Here is a 21477-nt window from a genome sequence, read left to right as displayed (position 1 = left end):
GTTGGCCTAGTATGTAAAACAATGATAGTATGAAACATGCATCTGCAATAAAAGTTTTTTTTGGAGAGTAGTTAAGAAATATTGGAAGGTTATGAAATATTTGCAGTAAAAGGTTATGAAATACTGCATCTATCACCAGGGACGGTACTTGGCTTTGGCTAACCTGGGCTACAGCCCAGGTGGCTTTTAAAATCCCAGCCCAAATTTTTTTTATAGCCCAGCCACCAAGTGAATATCCTAATCCTACTCTTCTTAGGATTCCTTTGCTTACACTGCTTGCATGTGAGGAATAAAAGGGAAAGCTGCAGAAACAACACATAGGAGAGAAAAAAAAAAAAGTAATGCACACAACCGGTGGAAAAAAAGAAAGGAAAAAAAAAAGAAATTTTTTAACTGTTCTTAGAGTGGTGGACTTTGTCACCAAACTCATATTGCACCCTTGCATACTTAAAGGAACACTCTTGTTGTTGTTGCACTCACCTTCAAGGCTTAATTCAAGAAGCGAACCAAGCTCCTATATTTTTCAGGTACGGTAAGCTTCTCTCAATTTGTTGATGTTAAAATTTGAGAATTTTTTTGGATTTTATTTAGTATCAATTACATATTTGCAATTGAGACTTATGATTTATTTATGAATTATCAAATAGGATTTGTAGTTGATTTTGGTGTTCTTGCTTATCCAATAGGTTATACTTTAACTTTATAATGTCGGATCATCATCCAAATCCTAAGAGATCAAAGACTATTCGGGATTTTTTTTTAAAGAAATAATGAAGAATCAACTAGCATGGGTTCCAACCCTCCTCTACTTCCTCCAATTTGTGAGGAGCAACCTCATTCTGAATCTCAAAGAGTTGAATCTAAAAGTTTAAGAGATGAGTCTCAAAGAGCCAATTTTGATCAAGAAGTTGATACCAATTCTCTTGAGCGTGATCCAGGATTACGTCCTCAAATAGACACATTTCCGCCTAATCAACGTGATAATGTTCGAAGAGCATATATTCTCTTAGGACCATGTCAACCAAAACTAAAGGAATATCCATCTCATTTAGAAGGGAAACAAATGCGTCGATTTAATGGTAATTGGTATAACCATTATCCTTGGCTTGAGTATTATGTTCATAAAGATAAAGTTTTTTGTTTTCCATGCTTTCTTTTTGACATTGATCACTCACATAAGGCATTCACTGTAGATGGATTTAGAAATTGGAGAAGAGTTGGTGGCAAAGAGTGTGCTTTCCTTACTCATGTAGGCATTATAAATTCACCACATCATTTTGCTATCCAAAAGTGGATGGATTTAAAGAACCCGACTCACCATATTGATAGAGTTGTGCAACCCCAACAAGAAGTTTCGAAAAATAGGTTGAGGCTTACAACCACAATAGAGGCCGTTAGGTATTTAGCAAATCAAGGAATGGCTTTTAGAGGTGATGATGAATCTCATGACTCCTTTAATCGGGGTAATTTTATTGAGTTGGTAAAGGTTTTTGCAAGAATGAACGAAGAAGTTGAAAAAGTTGTGTTACAAAATGCTCCTCTAAATGCCCAATATATTTCACATAAGATACAAAAGGAGATCCTAAATATCTATGCTAATAAAGTGAGGAAAAGGATACGCGATGAAATTGGGGAAGATGAGAAATTTTGTATTCTCGTTGATGAAGCACTTGACGATTCTAAGAAGGAACAAATGGCTATTATCATAAGGTTTGTTAGTTGTGATGGGCATATTCGAGAAAGGTTTTTTGATATTGTGAGTGTTCATAACACTAATTCCTAAACTCTTAAAAGTGATATTTGTAAAGTGTTCAGTAAGCATAGTCTTTTAGTAAGCAATATGCATGGTCAATGATATGATGGTGCTAGCAATATGTGTGGTGAATGGAGTGGCTTACAAGCATTATTTCTCAATGATTGTCCATATGCATATTATATTCATTGCTTTGCTCATCGCCTTCAATTAGCTTTAAACGCTACTGTCTAAAAAGTAGACTATCACACTATTATAACATCTGCAATGGAAAAAAAGGGGCTTAAAACCCTAAAAATCTCTCTCAAGCCTATCTATCTAAGCAGCTCTGTGTGTTTCCAAAGGGGGAGGGGGAATGAGGGCACTCCTTCTCCTCTCTCCCTCTCTATCTCATTCCCTCCCTCCTTCTTCGCCTTCCTCATCTTCTGGATTTGGGATTTTAATTGGGGGGAGGTTATTTGTGCCTAGATGTGTTATGGATTTTGGTATTTTACTCATATATGCTTGGATATGTGGTTTTGGTGGTTAAATTTGTTTTGGCTCTTGGCTGTAATCTCGATGGTGTTCTCTATCTCAAAGGTGGCGACGTCGGCTGTAGTGGAGGAGGCAAAAGCGGTGATAGTGGATTTGTTCGCTTTTGGTTGTTGTGTGCTTCTTGTTTTGTTGTTTGGTAATAATTACATCAACTCCTTGTGAGTTGAGTGTTTAATTGTTCTAGTCACTACTTGTTTTTTTTGTACTTGTGATAGTTTAAAATTTATAATTGTATTGGTATATTTGAGCGTTGCGATTTACGTCTGGTTTGTTTAGGTATGTGGCTTTTATGCCGAAATATCTCTGTTATTATGTGGCCTGGATTTGGATTAACCCGATGTGATTACTATGCTTCCATATTTATATTACCCCTTTATGAATATTTATATTTTCTCTTTTAGCTAATAGTCTTTGTGCCTAATTTATGAATACAATTATCACTTTTCTCTAAATAAAAAAACAAGTAAAAAGTTATGAAATATAGACTATTTCATTCAAGACAATTACATAACCTTGAGGATTTTAATATTACAAATTGAACAATATGATAACTAACTTCAGAAAGCGGTCTGGCTTTTTCAAGTAGCAATCCCAAGTAGCAATCCCAGAGTCTGTTTTTTTCAAGTATTCAAATGATCTTCTGTTCATCTTGACAGCCTTATCACTGCTATTTCCTTTCCAAAAGAGCTCTGCACTGATGGATGGTTATTATCTTGCCAGCACATAACAATAGTATCGGCATACATTTCCTTGGCTTTAGTTGGGTACACTATATTAAATTACTTTTTAAATGTCAGCCCAATAATTTAATTTGAATGTCCAACCTTCCCAGTACTGATATGTCATTCGTGCGACCTTCACATATTAGTCATAGAGAAAACATGTTAAAAGAAGAAAGAAGATAAATCTAAAAAACCTGACATTTTGTACGTAGTTTTCTTTCTTTCGTTGTCTACTGTCTATTATTGTTTGATTTTTTTTTTTATAGTTTGGAAGGCCACATATGTTCCTTGTACCTTTGACTCTGTTTTCTCACGCGGTGACACTGACATGACTCGGTGGTCTCAGAAACACTAGTGTCCCAAACATTACACGCTACTTTTGTAGGAAAAGAAACCTGTTCCACGTTTAAATTTCATAAGTACTTGTCAGTGCAACTTTTCTATGTCCCAAACTTCCTGGGAACTCTTATAAGTATTGGCTTGTATTTGTGTCAAACATTAACAAGCATCCCTCCAAAGTATTAAACCCTAAATTCTTCATCGTGTAATACAACATTAATGGCTACTTCTCTGAAATCCACTTCTACTGGCTTTCTTCAACTTAAGAAACCTCAAAACCCATTTCTTCATCATTCTCCATCCCAAGCATCAACCGTTTCCGTAAAGACACGTCTTCTAACACCAATGGCTGCTCTCACCATGACCCCTACCATCAATCTCTCTCAAACTTTCACAAAATTGAAGAACCAACGCAAAGTAGCATTTATCCCTTACATCACTGCTGGTGATCCTGACCTTTCAACCACTGCTCAAGCGCTCAAGGTGCTCAATTCTAGTGGAGCAGACGTGATCGAGTTAGGTGTGCCACACTCTGATCCAATACTAGACGGTCCAGTTATACAGGCTTCAGCCACTCGTTCCTTAGCTAGAGGGACCAATTTCAATTCTATTATGTCAATGTTAAAGGACGTGGTCCCACAATTGTCTTGTCCGATCGTTCTATTTTCGTACCATAACCCAATTATAAAGCATGGTATTGAAAACTTCATGTCCACAATTAGCGACGTTGGGGTACATGGTCTTGTGGTTCCAGATGCTTCATTTGAAGAGACAAAAGGCTTGAGAAAGGAGGCTGTGAAGAATAAGATTGAGTTGGTATTACTAACTACACCCAATACGCCAATAGATCGAATGAAGGACATAGTTGAAGCTTCAGATGGATTTGTATACCTTGTGAGCACGGTGGGAGTTACCGGTGCCCGTGAATCGGTGAACGAACAAGTTCCGAGGCTTTTAAGGGAAATTAGAGAGGCAACAACCAAGCCTGTGGCAGTTGGTTTTGGGCTATCCAAGCCTGAACATGTGAAACAAGTAGCAGAGTGGGGAGCTGACGGTGTTATTGTTGGTAGTGCCATTGTGAAGGTGTTGGGGGAAGCCAAGTCTCCTAAAGAAGGGTTGAAAGCACTTGAAACTTTCACCAAGTCTTTCACATCTGCACTCCTTGGATGACATTTAATTATGAAATTTTTAGTGAAGCAGTAATAGAGCGTAGTAACTAACTTCGTGTTATGCCGCAACATGCATGCTTATAGCAGCATTCGACTGTACTATGTACCACGTATGTTTGGATTTAGTTGTGATATTATTTTGTGATAATTTCATAAGAAAAAAAATTTGTGTTATTGATTTCCAGTAATTCTAGCTACACCAAATTGATGCACCAAATTTTGAGTCTCAAGTGATATGCATACACATGCCATGACATAAATATTTAATTAACCAATTTCAACCTGAATTAGGATAAAACTTAAAATTTAATTAATCAAAACCCAACTTGTGTTCGTATCGTTCCCACTATCACAAATAACCAAAATAAATACAAACAAGAAACTTTGTACTATAAATTTGTATTTGTAACAATTTTACAGTTTAGAGTACAACACCTCAGCTGGGTTTCCAACCAAAAGGTCGGAATTTCGAGATATATACTGAGCTTTCAAATTCAAACTACAATTTGAATTGAGACTAGCTAGACTTGAAGAACCCTATATTTGAAGGAAAACAAGACATCACCATAACAACCACAGATATTCTTCTCAGGGCAGCGAGAACAATCAGAAAGAGAATCAGATACCCTATAAATCCCCTTTCCTTCTCTTCCCTTCCTTTCAACAATCAATAATGGTGTTTCTCCGCCAGTCAATGATCCTTCACCATGATCAGAAACTCCATCAAATCCTTGGCTTTCACTTTTCTATATTGTAAAATTATTACATATACAAACAGCAGCTGCCAATGGCGGAACCAAGAATTTATTTAGGGCCTAGTTCATTTTTCAAACACTAACACAAATATGTACAACCAAAACCCAAAAAAAAAAAACACTAATTAGTAGAACTAAAAATTAGAGCTAATTAATTAGCAAACAAACAACCAATGAATAAAAATCAGAAACTTGAGAAATAAAGGTGATGTACAATCTTAGATTGCATGCAGATTGGGGAAGATTTGGAGCTTGGTACCATTGATTTAATGATGTTCTAAGATATTAATGTTGTATTTGAGTTTGACCAACAATAAACAGTAATGGGGCAAGAAAAAAAGTATTTTGTTATTTTAATGTTCTAATGTTTTACTTTTCTTTTTCTTTTTTATTCTTTTTGTAAGTTATGTTTGTCTGATCGTGTACCTTTCTGTTGACTCAGAAAAAAAAAATGTACTATGTGCGGCTATGAAGTAGTAGGCTAATATTTATTTGTCCTGCATTATTGTGATTGAATGTTCTACCTACTTGGGATATTGTTTTGTCTTCTATGATTTCGTTGTTGCTTCAGTTGGATTGGGTCTTTAAATTTTGTTGGCATCTTGGCTTGAATGATCACATGATTTTTGGGAATTCTGAGTGAGAGATAAAACTGTCATAATACGCATGCCGTTGGTTAAGAAAACATGATTCACATATAGGCCAGGAACGGGCCCCCATGTTGAACGAAACTTATATAAGGATTCTCTACATGTTTTATTTATTTTTTGCATGTGTACAAATAGACCTATTTAAGTGTTTTTTTCAATTAAAAACATCGGATATGACTAAGGATGATAATGACGTCCCCGTGACCCCGTCCTTTGAACCCAGCCTAAAAATATTATATACTTAGGTTTAAATTAATAAATATATAATATATATAATTATAATAAACGTATAATCTCATATGCTGTTATCCTATCGCGCTCTAACACAACAAACTCACCTCCCCTCTGCTCTCTCAATCTTCTTCACATGCTTTGTTTCATAACCAAACTCAAAAGCTCAATCTCCTTCGCATGCTTGGGAAATTTGTCACTTTCTTGATTCTTTTTAAAAAAAAAAAAAAAAATTATAATGGTTTTGCTAAATGGATTTTGCCTTTGTTTGTGTATTTCTTGGTTGTATGTAGTTGGGTGGGTTTGATTTGAGTTTGTGGAAAATGGTTTCAGTTAATCTCGAGCTTAAAATTTGCAAGGAATATCATTAAAGATAATTTGATTCTGAAAGCAAAATCTAAAAATAATAATAATATTCGGGGATTCGGGGTGGGTTTTAGGAGATAGGCCTCCGACAGGGGATAGGAATGGGGATTCCTCAAAAATTATTATAGGGAATGGACACGGAGATGGTATTGCCATACCCGGCCCATTGTCATCTCTAGGCACACCAAAGGCCTCGGCCCAGTAGTAAAATTAAATACTTGTTGAAATTACTAAAATCAAATCGAATCATGTGAAAATATTGTCTAAAAAAATTAAGATATATATGGTAGCAACACATTGATTTAAATATGAACCAAGACTGAAATTCTTTATCATAGTGCATAGCATAGTCCAAATATTTTGTTCAGTTAGTAGCGAATTAAAATCAGAAAAGGATCTTTAAAAAATGATGTTGAAACATAATATGTGGTGAAAAGATTGCTCATCAAGATGGGACATTTCATAACATCCTTCTGTTATCTACTTCTCCAGGTTCCCCTCCTCTAATCCAGCTAGAGCTAGAGAAACAAATATTTGTCGTTGCTCGTATGAAACACACCAACCATTTGAAAGAAAAGATATATTCATGCGAATGGCAAATCACTTTGCCCACACATCTTGTCTACGATCGAAAGAGTTTAATTTGTTTGTCGAGGGGGTTATTGTAATTTTATCTATTGTTTGGAAAGTAATTAAGAAAATTAAAATTCAACAGAAAGGGTATTTGGGAAGGATGCTGTGCTGTGTGAGAATAGTTTGAAAAATGGACCTGCAAAAGCGATGGATAGACAAACACAAGGAGACATATTTCAACTCTATATGTTGGTTTGGCTTGAAATGTTATGAAGGGGTGAAAAAATTGAGAAATCCGTCGTTTGGTTCATACATAGCACAAGAATTAATAGGAATGCCTCCAAAACCATGAAACGACCATTTGCAAATTAAAACAGAAATTGTTGGCTAAGCAAGGCATTGCAAGCTATGTTGGAGTTGAAATTAGTCTCATATTGGCAAACTAGAGTTTCTTGGCGCTCTTTAGAGCAAGTCCACCAGTTGGATTTGCCAGGGCAAAAGGCCCTCAAGGCCAAAGAAACCCACTCCAGCGATCATATCCAGCCCGGCAGATGGTGGGCTCCATCAACGCTGGGCAACCCCGAAGGCAAGAACAACCCGAGTTGTTGTTTGAGGGCACTAGCGTCAACGATCAAAATAATTTCAAAAAAATCGATTTTTTGTTGTTGAAAAATTATCAAAAAATACATAATATTTTTTTTTATACATACCTAGCAATTTTTTATTTATTATTAATATCATACATATAAATAAAAAGAAAATTAATCCCATGTAAATAATAATTGGCTTTGGGTTGCCATGGCAATGGGTGAAAAAGCAACAAAAATATTGCTAGGCATATACTATTCACGTGAATAAGAAGGAGAAGAAGGAACCAAGAAGAAAGTATCAACAACAACGGATTTTATTACAGGACAACTCATGATGTTCATATCAATCTATAGTAACCGCCCTTACTTGCCCTTGCCCTTTGCCATAGCAAAAGGGGGTTTAGGCTCCAAAAACAACTCCCAAAGAAAAATTACCATGATAAAAAGTGGGTCCCATAAAATTGAACAAACCTAAAAACAAGACTTGCCTAGAAAAACAGGCCACGAAATTAAACACTTATTTGTTTTCCTCATTGCAACATTGTGGAAAGTACAACTTTCTTATAATTATGACTAGGTGAGATGCCCACAAGCATGACCATGTGTTCTTTGAAAATTCTTCTAACAAACCATGATGATATTTATTATAAAAACGCCATTTTTGTTAGAGTTTTAACAGATATTTTTCTTAGTGAAAGGAGCTAACATATAATATCAAAATTTTGACATATATATAATATCTGTGACATTATGTTCTTTACACAAATTTTGACATAGGTTTCATACTATTGGATTAGCTTGCTATCGATGAATGAGATTAAATTTGACATGTGAAGTTTAGTTTTTTTTATTTTTTTTAATAAACACATTAATTTTATATTTCTCTCTCCTCCCTCTTTAGTATCAATTATTTATTACCTAAACACACCAGGAATCTCGGCAAAAAAAAAAAAAAAGAGAAGCCTTTTCATGTTCACCTTCTTCACAAAATAGGGTCATATGCAGCCCTGAAGCATTGAGAAGTAATCATCTTCTCCAAAATCATTTTTGTCTCTAATTCACCTTGTATACCATGGTGATTTATTGTATCTATTTCCTTGAAAAGCACCCTTGTAAACTCCTATATATATACCTCTTTATAGAGAAAAATACAACTAACCTAAAGTATTCAAACCATATTCATAGTTTAGCAATATGCAGCAGTCAAGCATTGAGAAGTAATCATCTTCTCCAAAACAAAATTTTTCTAATTCACCAAAACAGTCTCTGGTGGTTGTGTATTGATTTTTTTAATAAAGAACTTTAGAAACTATTATCCTTCTAACATTAATTAGATGATCTAACTTCAGATGCTGCAAACGTAAATGGCCATGGGTGATGTTGACACTACAAGAAAAAAGGTCAGTAGTGACCAATTTCCCTGTGACCACATGAATAATGGTCACAAATACAGTGAATTTAATGACTAATCGCTATGCGAAAATTGACTTTTAGCTTCAGATACATTGAATTTAATGACTCCTCATCTTTCTTCTTCTCCTTCTTTTTTCTCTATCTATCGATCTATCAAGTTTCTTATCATCATCGAACCATTCCAACCTATGGTTTCGGTTCAACCGAAATCCGGTAAACCGACAAAGTCGGAGTCGGCACCGGTTTCAATTTTGGGTATACCGACTACCCTCGGTCGGTTATCAGTTGGAGCCCATCGGGTCGATTATTGAACCTATTCCACCCCTACCTAAACCTTTAATAGCATCAGGGAATATGTTACCACTGATGCTAAATACTCATTATAGCATCAAGGGTTTTGATTATACTGAAGCATGTTATGACTTACCACTTCAAAAAAGATGCTATTGCTGTGGCAAATTATGGTCTATGCCTTCGTTTTTTGTGCTTATGCTGAAGTGGAAAGCCTACAAATAGTTTAACTTTCTACAAATATTATTGACCCTTTTGATTATATGCTTTGGTTCCCATGAAGTGCTGATGTTGTTTTAAATTTTTAACTTAAGTTGTTATGGTAAGCAATTTCTACGTTTCACATCACATTTTACTTAGTTTCTGTCTCAAAATATAGAGGCATCACATCCATTTCATATATATTGCCATTGCAACATCGAATAACATACATATATAGGTAAACTTAAGAGTTCTGCCATTAAACCAAAATCCATCCATCATCCATACATATATAAGCAAAATACTACAAAACAAGAAGGGGAATGTTCAAACTCAAATCCACCCTAGCACATGACATGCCCATTCATCTCGAACCTCATCCAATTGCATTGGGTGTAAAATCCCTTCTTTTTCCCACTTCTCGCATACTGAAATTAAATGAAAAGAGAATATAAGATTAAGAATAACTGTATAAATTACTTTCACCAGGAATCTATCAAATACCAGCTTTCCAGTCAAACCAAATAAACCTAAACAGAGATCTCTAAAATCTAAAGAAATTGAAGTCCAAAGTGAAGACTATAATCAATTAACCAGTTATCATTGAAAAATTTTCAATTTCCATATTATAAAAGAACCTTCCATATACTAATTGCCTAACCACAACCATACCTTCAAAGAATCTCTCAGCAAGACAAATAATCACCCAACAGGGCAACAATTGCAATAATATCCACATTCAATAATCATATTACGTCATGCTATAAACAGAAGTTGTATAAGTACCTTAGTTCGAAATGCAAAGGATGAATCTTCACTAACTTCATGTAACGCATCACACAATAACCACATGTCTTTCCATCAGCTTGCCTAGGAGCACCCTACATATGCACACAACACAATTCAACATTTAGTACTTGTGTTTCCTAAAATTAATCTTACTAAAATTGTCAAATACATACATACCGAAACACTTGTTGTAGGTCGTAAAACAAATGAAAACGTTGACATATTAAGGAAATAACTAAAAAAGAACGACTTACTCGTTTACAATAGGTTTCCACACATTATGAGGGTGAAGAACCCCAAGAGGATCCATGATATACACATTGTCTCTCTCTTCGTCAATGATTGTAAAGATCCCATAACCCCTACATGTTATTTGGAAATACATTAGTAATAGTCATAAATATTTATTCTAAAAAACAAACCACTTTACTTACCCAGGATTGTATGGGATCAAAAAGATACTGTCAATACTAGCTTGGTTCAAAGATTTCACAATATATTGAACCCTCCCTGCCTCATCCGGTGACATTGGATCACGTGCGGTACGACTTGGGTCCATAAATGCAATCATTTGTTCCCATTCTTGGTCTTCTACCAACTTATATAAATAGCTGTTATCCATTATCATAGAGTCAGCAAACTAAAACACATGATTAATATCCAAATATAAACATAAAATTATAAAACACAAAGTGACTATTACCTAATGTAAGCGGTTATTATAGCTTGTCCTATTTCGTTCGTTTGAACAAAGCTGATAACATCTTCTTTTAGGACGTATATCATACTTTCTACCCCAAATATGTCTCATCAATATGAAGCGAGAGTCTAACCTTGGGACATCAATTTTTGTGCAAAGCCATATAAAATCTTGTAAGACTTTGGTATTGTTTCCGAGATAGACTGAAACAATGACTTTGCTAATTTTTCCTTCGTAGTTTTCTTCTTTTACAATTATTGCATATACCAAAAGGTCACATATATATTAGGGATAATGAGAAATAAAACAAGTTCAAAAGTAAGATTGTTACCACTATATCATCTTTAAAAACAATAAGATCCTCAAGCCAAGCTACTTGAGACTCAACGGCATCCTCAACAGTTTTCAACACTCTTTTCACTGGTATTGGTAGTGGAGAAGCTGCATTTATGGCACAATAAACAAAGACTCTTATACTTCCCTCTCCTAAAGGAACATTATGAAGCAACTAGCCAAGCACATTGATGTCACAACAATATTGTCCTTTGAGCCAAAAGCCAATTTGCAATCCTGACCCTAATACACATATAAAAGATATGTAAAAAAAAAAAAAAAAAAAATACAATCAAACATACCCTAGCCTTACTTATATCCTAGCGTTAAACTAAATTAAGCATATGCATATGATAAAACTAAATGAAAATCATCAAGCATATATTCAGTCTTTGTATCAAATTCAAAATCTGTTTTTTACTTTGTAGTGGCTAAATCTAATACTGCAATATTAATAAGTGCATAATATCAAAGTAAATTCAAATAAACATTACCTTGTTTGCCTCAACTTTAGTTTGCTCCACCACATCAGCACAACCATCCTCAGAAACATCTTTACCAGCAGCGACATCCACAAATTTTAACGGTATGTTTGTTGATGCTTTCTCGAACATGGGATAAATATTGGATTATGGGGTGAGGTAGACACATTATAGGGTTGAGAGGAAATTGCCACCTTCAGCATCTCTATTTGTTTTTTAAGAAGTTCTTACGTAGCTTCATGCTTTTTGTGTTCTTCCATCATCTTTTTTGTCTCATCCAACAAAGCTCCTCGTTGTTTCAACATTCCCTTTGACACAAACTCCCTCTTTTTCCTAGGAACGTTGAAGAACACACTTGGCTTCACAAAGCCTCCCTCACCCCTCACCTTTCTAGCATGTTCAGGGGTCCCCAAAGCCATAGCCAAGACATCATGATAACCAGATACGGTTATAAGGCCTTCTTCTTTCTCCTTCAACAATTTATTGCACCTTTCCTTTTGGAGTTCATGGATTTCCTACATTATAAACAAAAAGTTTATGTCATATTTACAAATCTATGAAAGTTTATGTCATATTTACAGTCCTATGATGGTATTTACCAATCTAATCATACTTGCCAACTTTCACTTAATCTTGAGATTACAAAACTTTGCCAATCTGATAATTCAATGAAGTCATACATTTCAGGAGGCTCCTTCAAGGCTTCTCAGTCATTTCTATGTGGAAGTACGTACTCCCATGTTAATGTACACTTAAATTGCCTCCATTTGATTGAAGTAGATTGCAAAGTAGACTGTTTGCTTTTGGGTGGTAATTCAAAGACGGATTGCACAAAAAAAAAAAAAAAAAAAGGAAGACTTTGATTCAATGCCACAATTTTCTTCTTCAAATATGCTGCCCAGAGAAATGCAATAGAAGATGAGAGAAACTAGAAAGCTTGATCCTATGAGAAATGAGTAAAATTAGTATAGAAGAATTATTCAATATACATAAATTAATATTACTGTCATTTCTGTCTAGATTTTCTCCTTCAAATGGTCATCCACTACTGCCCAATTGCTTAAATGAATTGGGATTATGGTTCCAGCTGTTGCACCCATGTATGATTCATATTGTTTGCCCACATTCCCCATTGCTTCTCATTTTGGGTTAAACTCAACTACTAACTTTTTCCCTTCTTTTTTTTTTCTTTTTAGTTTTATACATTTCTGTTGGACCACGCTTTCTTTTAGCTTCACTCATGGTGGTAACAGTAAAAAAAAAATTAAATAAAAAAATAAAAAAATAAAAAATCAGATTATAAATGCATTCTAATATGATGTCAAGAAAGAAAATTCTCACTTAAGAAAATTCATGGAGCAGTCTTAAATTCATGGAGCAGTACTTTTGGAATTCTACACACGCATAAACCAACATCTATGCTCATTTTTTTCGATTAGTGACCATATACCCTTGCAATATGTTCGAATGTACTTCGCATCTCCCTCATTAAATTCTTCAACCGGTGGTAGTCCATTGGTAAAGGATTGGTGTTCAAGTACGGTGTCTTCTAACTCATCACCATGAGCATAGACTCTATTCGGCATTGGAAGCACAATTGACCAACCATCATTTTTCAAGGTCATCAATGTAAAGTACTTGACTCACGTGAGTGGCTATAACAAATTCATCCTTTTTATAACCTCGCCTATTAAGGTTCACCATAGTCAACCCGGTGTCATTGTCATATTTGATACCTTTCTCATTCTCAACCCATGCACACTTAAATATGGGCACCTAAAACTGATGATATTTAAGCTCCCATATTTCTTCAATAACCCCATAAAATAAAATAAATTCGTTTGTGGTACCAATTAAATATTTCAACACAAATTAGTACTATAAACACAACTGTCAATGATGAAACCAGCCAATAAACCTTTGGTTGTGCATGTCTTGTATCCATTTTTCATCTTTTGCTTTCCTAGGATTAGTCTCCTTCAAATGGTGCTTATGTTCACTATAAAACATTACAATGCACAAATAATAATCTAATGTTAAGCTGACTTAATAACAAAAGTAAAAATAAAATAAAAAATAAAAAAAGTAGAGAGTTGTTTTCAAAGATAACTTACTTTATGTAGGATAAACTTCCGTTGTATTATCCAAGATAGTTTGATGAGCTTGCTCCCATTTGTCATGCAACACTGATTCTATAACAGCGCTTGATAAACCAGTGCTAGTATTTGCTAGATCTAATTGCGACCCCAAATTGCACTTAAATTAGCCATGTACTGTGAGCAAAATAGTACAGATTCTTCCACATGGAAGCATTCAGCAATACAACCCTCCAGATACACAAGATTGTGTACTTATCCCTTTAATACCTTCATGTATCTTTCAAAAAGGTACATCCATTTATAAAAAATCGGTCCACACAAATGAACCTCTTTAATAAGGTGCACAGTTAGATGAACTATTACATCAAAGAGAAATGGAGGAAAAAATTGTTCACGCAAACACAATGTTACCACAATATGTGGCAGTCATGTGAATTAAGACCAAGTAATTTCAACTCTTTCTTGCACACAAGGTTTCTTATATTTGAAGAGTAGCCTTCAGGCACTTTTATACCCATCAATGCTTTGTACATTGAAATTTTCTCCTTTTGATTCAATGTACACATTGATGGAGGCAAAAAAGTTCTATTCTCCCCAACTTGTGGCGCCAAACGAATTCTTACCCCCAATTTAACAAGACCCTCACGGGCTACCCCACCGTCTTTTGTTTTCTCGTGAATGTTCAACAATGTACTGAAAATACTCTCGCATACATTTTTCTCAATGTGCATAACATCGAGGCAATGTCAAACATAGTGTGATTTACAATAAGGAAGATTAAAGAAAATTGATCTTTTCTTGTAACAATTAGTACAACCTACATCTTTCCGCTTCCCAGTTCTTTTCCCCCACTCATAATTTATGGACTAGACTTCTTTCCATACTTGCTCCTCGATTAGAGGTGTTGGTGTCGGGTCAAGTTCTTCCTTACCATTAAATTCTTCAGTTAATTTTCTATAAGGATGATAACGTGATAAGAATCTTCGATGGCCAGTGAATGCCATTTTATTTCCACATGTTCCAACCTTTCCGCATATGTCCGATCATCTCATATTGGACATGCATAATACCCTTTCGTACTGCACCCAGAGAAGTTACCATATGCCGGAAAATCATTGATTGTCCATAAAAGGATAGTTTTCAAAATGAATGACTCTTGCCGGAAAGCATCATAGACTCCCTCCACCCCATCCCATAGTAATGCTAAATCATCAACTAATGGTTCCAAGTAGATGTCTATATCATTGCCAGGTTGTTTAGAGCCAAAAATTGACAATGTTAACATAATAAACTTCCTCTTCATGCACAACTCTGGAGGAAGGTTATATGTCACCAAAATCACTGGCCAGCAACTATATCTACTACTAAGAGAACTATGATAATTGGAGTGAGATTGATAGGTTGATGGAGTTGTGGAGGTGAAGGGTTGTTTATGACAGGACCCGATCCAAAAAATCCGCTTTGGAATTCGAATCGAATCCTGTGCGTGTCTGACACTTGGCGAATGTCGGGCATAAATGACCAATATGCCCTTCTAGTGACAGACTTAATTTAAATTAGCCTTGACTTCTACCGAAAATTCTGCAGAGTCTCCCCTGTAATTTGTTCAATCCCAAAGTTACACATGTCAAAACGAGCATGTATATTTATACAACCAACTGCCAGTACTTAAATATACAATCCAACAGTTCAGTTCTCAATCTAGGGCAACATATCAGAGCAATTACTAAGAGTTTAATCCTTTTACAAAACAAAGCTTCTTTATAGAAGGAAAGACGTGGAAGACGAAAAAATGGCCCGGTGGTGGATTCTTGTGCACGTCTACAGCCTGGGGGCGCAAAACATTCAAAAATGTGAGTGGACAAAAAAAATAAAGGTCTAGAAAATAGCATAAGAACATACTAACCCCACTGTGAAAACAGTTATGTAAAAACTAAATTTTCCTATTCATTATATTCGTACTGAAATCAATGCATTCACATATTTATATACGCATATGCAAATCATATTCAAGATCAATAAAACTCGCATAAAAGCACTGTAATCAATTTAAAACTACCACATAGGTGTACCACTTTAATTCCGTCAATTTCTGATATCCGTCAATTCCCCTGGCAGGTCTCGGTGACACAAAGTCAACCCGAGCAGCAAACTGGCAGGATTCAGGGGACCGTAGTCAGCCTGATCCGCATTCCTGGCTCTCACGGTCTGGGCGTCCCCGAAACTAGTGAGGCAAATGTCAAGTGCACTGACAAAACTGAAGGCAAACTGGATGTCCGTGGACATCATCATATCCGAAGGCAACATATACCGAATGCAAACTGTTTCTGTAACTGGGTACCCATGGTGGCTTACGAAAATATAAGATTTCTGAAAAATCTGATAAATAACTGAATTGTTTTGTTAAATCTGGAACTCTGCTGCCATTTTATCTGATATAAATCTCAATCTCTACTTTCCATCTCGTTTTAGCATTTTAACTAGGCAACATATAAATAAAGAGGTTTAACTTCAACAATACATGCTAGGAAAACCACAATCAATAAAACTTATTTAAGATCAAATAATGGAATTTATTTGCATAAAATCACATATAAAATAAAAGTCCACTCACTCCTGGTCCGAGATAGCTAGACCTCCTGAAGGTCCCTCCTTCGGGTTTGCCTGGCCTCGGATGCCTGACTTGACGAAAACGGTGGCCGGAGGAGGGAGATCGACGACTGTGAAGATCGGACGACATCGGCTGCTTCTTCTCCATTTTCCGTCGAAATCACGGCGGCTGGAGGCGGGAGCTGGCTGGGGCTGGAATAGGACGATGCCTCGGTCATTTTGGTACCGGCCCCGTCCACAGCCGTGGCTGGTGGCGGTTTGGCGGCTGGAAGGTGACGGGAAGGGAGCAGCGGGAGAGGAGAGAGAGAGAGAGAGAGAGAGAGAGAGAGAGAGAGAGAGAGAGGAAAATTGAGGGAGAAGAGAGAGAGAAAGGGATAAAAATCTGATTTTTCCAAATTACCGTTTTGCCCCTAATGGTATTTTAACCGTATTTTCTTCGTTACAGCTCCGATTTGAGCTCACTCAATGTTTACGGACTCGTTTCGTCGCGCTCTACGCAACGGCGTAAGTGGAATTGTCAAATTCCTTTTTGTTCAAAAAGTCAACTTTTTATTAATAAATTATTCGAATGGCAAAATTGTCTTTCCTCATAATAAATTACTAATTAAATATGAATTTTGGGTTTGGGTCATTACAGTTTAATAAAACATTAAGAATGCAGTTGATCATGTTAAGGTCTTCTTTATTTAAAAAATTATATATTGGTTGTGTCAACTTAAATAATCTAGTTAGAAATAAATTTATTGTCTACTTGAAATGCATATTTTAAGAAAAAGACTAAAATGAGTTTCCCGCCCAAATTGGTTATGTCAACTTAATAAAATCTGAAAAAACTTATTTTTGAGATACATTTTTACTCTAAATTATGGGAAGGAAGCAATATATATATTTTGAGAACAAATTTATTTTTGGTTAAAATTTATTTTCAAATGCATAATTTTTTGTAAAAAGTGGGAAACAATTACATAATTTTTCTGAAAAAGCATTTGTGGAAAACATAATGTTTTCACAAAAAAGGGCAGGAAATGCATTTTTTTTTTTTCCTGAAAAAAGAGAGCTAATAATTGGCCCAAATTCAATACACGCAAGCTCACTAAACCCACCACATGTGTCAACACTTTTAATTGGACCAAATCCAATACTATTATTAGGCCCAAAATTATTCAACAAAACCAAATACCCAACAAAAAAATCTAAATACCTGATAATTTTCCAAAATACACACAAAATCCCCAAATTCTCCACAAAACACTTGTTGTTCTTCCCACTATGCCTCAACCAAAGCGAACCCCCCAAATCGACCCATAAACCCTATTCAACCCTCGCCCAAAATCCTTCAAAATTTCCGAGTCTGCAAAAACCCTTGCTCTAATTCCGTCAAATACCCTCGCATTTCATCTTCGAAGCCCTAAAACATAAATTCGACGATGCGGTTAAAGAGATTAGCGAAGAAGAAGTTGATTGCAACCCAAGTTGAACTATCTGATGAGTTGGTCGATGATGGTTCCTCAGTGCTGGTGAAGAGAGCACTTACAAAGTCCAAGTTGAACAATCGACCAAAAATGAACCGGCTTGTCAGGTGTATGTGTGTTCATACCAGATAACCGAAATCAGTCTTCACCCTTGCTTCATGTCGAATTGAAGGAGCATGTCTCCTTCAAGGTATTTTGCTCTTGGTTCAAGATAATAGGATCCTGTGAACGTTTGTTAATTAGATGGGACAAGATCAGAGATTATGTAAACCTGACTGTGCTTAATTGACTTTGATGTATTGTGTTTTGCGTAGCAGAATTTTAAAAAGATCAGAGGTTGTGGAAACCAGAACCGCTGTGTTGAATGGTTTCACAGAGCAATGCACAAGAGTATCCAAGATCAGATCAAAGAAGTTGGATTTTTTCCCTTTGTCTCAATTTTGGGCGAGGGAAAGAAAATGGATAGGCCATTACTTGTGGCCTTGGTAGAGAAATGGTGAGATACTGCCCATACATTCCACTTTGATGAGGTTGGGGAGATGACAATGACTCCCACAAACTTCACTTTAATCACAACATTGCGTGTGGGTGGCAAGCGATTAAAGGTAGACATGGGTGCCCAAAAAAAAAAAAAAAAAAAAAAAAAAAAAAAAAAAGCTAGTTGAATTGTGTGGGAAACCAATTGTTGACCCAGTGGCATGAGTAAGGAAGGTGCTTTGTGAAAGCATTTTTACCATGTACTGGAAAAAGAAACCCAAAGATTATAAAGAAGTGAATCAAATTGCAAGGGCATTCGTAGTTTGCTTCATTGGCTCATTCTTCTTAAATGATAAGAGTCAATACATGTGCCTGCAGTATACCCCCAGTTTTGAAATAGTGTCAAAAATGGATAATCACAGTTAGGGTGGTGCCACATTGTCGTGCTTGTACAGGTCAATAGATTGTTGTTCCTGGAGTATCTGGTCGAGCATCGGCGGCAATGGGCATGGGAGGTTGGTTTAATTGAATTGGACCTCCCCCACTTTACAACGCACTAATTTGTTTAAATTGGTCATTCGTATAATTATTTTTTTAGGTATGGGCATGCGAATACCTGAAGCCTTTTGCTTTAGCAAGGCCCACCGGGACCTTAAACACATGGCCATGAGTTTTGAGGTGGGCAGGTGCAAACTCAAAGCAAGACTTGAACCATGATTTGGTACAATTTAGAGTCATGATGCAATAATTACCAAATGATTTGGTACAAAACATTTACTCTTCAACCAGGTTTTCCTTTGCAAAAATAAGTATGATATCCAAAGCTAACCACTTTGTATTACAGGTTAATTGGAAGCCATGGGGGAGCGATGAATCTAAGCTACTTGATGAAGTCAAATAAACCATGCCTACCACGCATAAACGAATTCTACTAGAGGGACATGCTGGTTGTTCTTTGTATTTGGGAGAGTGAGTGGCTATGCAAAGCTTGGGCAGCATAGAAGTTCGAGTACCAAAAATTCCACAAAGGACAATGCAAAGCTTGAGTCGTGATAACTAACCTTGGGAATGTACAATATTAATCAAAATGACAAGATGAAGCACCTTGAAGGACTTGTGCACAATTCTCTAGGTTCATCACGATGTATGCACTAAAGAAATTGAGATTTCAATGAGTATATTAGAGAAAATTTAGAAAAGATTTGCAGTAAGGGATGTTTGGGAGTATGTAAAAGTAATGCATTCTATAATTTTATTATTACAACTAAATAGTTATACCTTCATATGTAGTTCAATTAATAAACTAAACCCAATAATGTGCTTGAACTAGTTGTCTCAAGCAACACATGATTAGTTTGATCCCCAAACTCAAGCCCTTGAGGACAAGATTTGATTTAATGTTGAAAAGAAGTTAAGTGAGCGTTTGAAGCACTTTAAGGCCACCTTATAGAGGAATTGGTATGAACCCTATGTTGGGAGTCAATAACTGTTTAGTTGTGGAGACAAACGTGTCCACAAGGATTATTGGAATGCATTGGTGTTTTATTGGGATAGGACTAAAGGTCAAGTAAGAAGTTGAATAACGAGTTATATTTTATGATACCTTCCTAATATTTAACATGACCTCTGTTTATATATATATACACACACACACAAAGCCCTCTTTATAGACATCCAACCTGAATATACATCTGCTTGTATTTATCATAACTTTATCTCCAAGCTTTGTTATATGTTTTATCTTATAAGAATTCTGGTTTTAGTCCTATAGGACTCTTGTAAAAGATAATTATGTATATTCATAAATATACATACACAGCCCTATCAATTGCATCGTCAACTATTGCATACTACTTTACCTATAACTCAAAGTAATGTGGATTGATGGCTATGTTTGTGTATAACATGCTTATGTGCAGTACTGGTATGCTTATGTGAGTCATAAGCACTACAATGATTCTTACTTCCTATATACAGTAGATGCATACTTTTATCTATATATATAAACCAAAAGGCAGAGAATGGTAAAAAATTCAAAATACCAAAAAATACCCTTGGTTAATACAAAAATTAAGAATTGAAATTATTAATTAAATGAGGATAATATGGTAAATTCATACTTTTTCATATTTTAAAAAAATTAAAATTAAAAGAAAAATTAGATAATGGATCCTATTTTTATGGAACACAACTACCCATTATCTTTTTTAATTCTAAAATAAATTAAAAATTTTTTTTCTCCCAAGTGCGGAAGCGTGTGCCGAGATGCTAGTAACATATAAATGGAACAAATTGGAAAATATTATATTAATTTGATTGTAATACCGCATAAAATTAAAGGTGGACCTTCGTATTTTAGTGAAAATAGTATTATAGTGAAGAATGATTATGGGTATTTTATCAAGTGATTTTGGATTGAGACTAATGGAGTAATTGTGTTTAATTTCAAGTTGGATAAATATGCCCTTACATAATATTTTATGAATTTTTCAAAGGACATTTAATAAATTGAAGTGAGACCATTATGATTCTTAGGTAGTATGATATTAGTTGACTCAACGAACACGTAGAAAATCGTTTCTGAATTTTGGGCCAAAATGACCAAATAACCATTAAAATACCCTTGTAGGCTAAAAAAAATAAAGAATCTGAAATATGGAGGGCATCATGTCACACCCCGGACCGGCTCCGCCGTAGCATGATATTGTCCGCTTTGGGCCTGGCTACATTCTCACCAGCCCGCACGGTTTTGTTTCTGGGAGCTCACGAAGCAACTTCCCAGGGTGGTCACCCATCCCGGGATTGCTCCAGCCTCCAACCCGCTTAACTTTGGAGTTCCTACGAACCCAAAGCCAGTGAGCTCCCAAAAGGCCTCCCACTATTTGGATGCGAGGTGTGCCATATAAGGCACATCACCCCCTCTCCGTT

At 35.7% G+C, this 21477-nt stretch overlaps 2 protein-coding genes across 2 annotated transcripts; both read left to right on the top strand.

Annotated features, from left to right (window-relative positions):
* The first annotated feature begins 787 nt into the window (after nt 1–787).
* Nucleotides 788–1783, top strand: LOC117621783 (zinc finger MYM-type protein 1-like). The gene has a single exon (XM_034352333.1). It carries the CDS (start codon nt 788–790, stop codon nt 1781–1783), a length of 996 nt encoding a protein of 331 aa, XP_034208224.1.
* A 1743-nt stretch (nt 1784–3526) lies between these two features.
* LOC117622513 (tryptophan synthase alpha chain-like) lies at nt 3527–4695 on the top strand. Its single transcript, XM_034353206.1, has one exon. It carries the CDS (start codon nt 3568–3570, stop codon nt 4516–4518), a length of 951 nt encoding a protein of 316 aa, XP_034209097.1. The 5' UTR covers nt 3527–3567; the 3' UTR covers nt 4519–4695.
* Nucleotides 4696–21477: the final 16782 nt, after the last annotated feature.

Source organism: Prunus dulcis, chromosome 3 (genome assembly GCF_902201215.1).
Source record: "Prunus dulcis chromosome 3, ALMONDv2, whole genome shotgun sequence".
NCBI lineage: Eukaryota > Viridiplantae > Streptophyta > Magnoliopsida > Rosales > Rosaceae > Prunus > Prunus dulcis.
The sequence above is the reverse complement of the archived record's forward strand: the minus strand, read 5'-3'. Positions and strand labels throughout refer to the sequence as shown.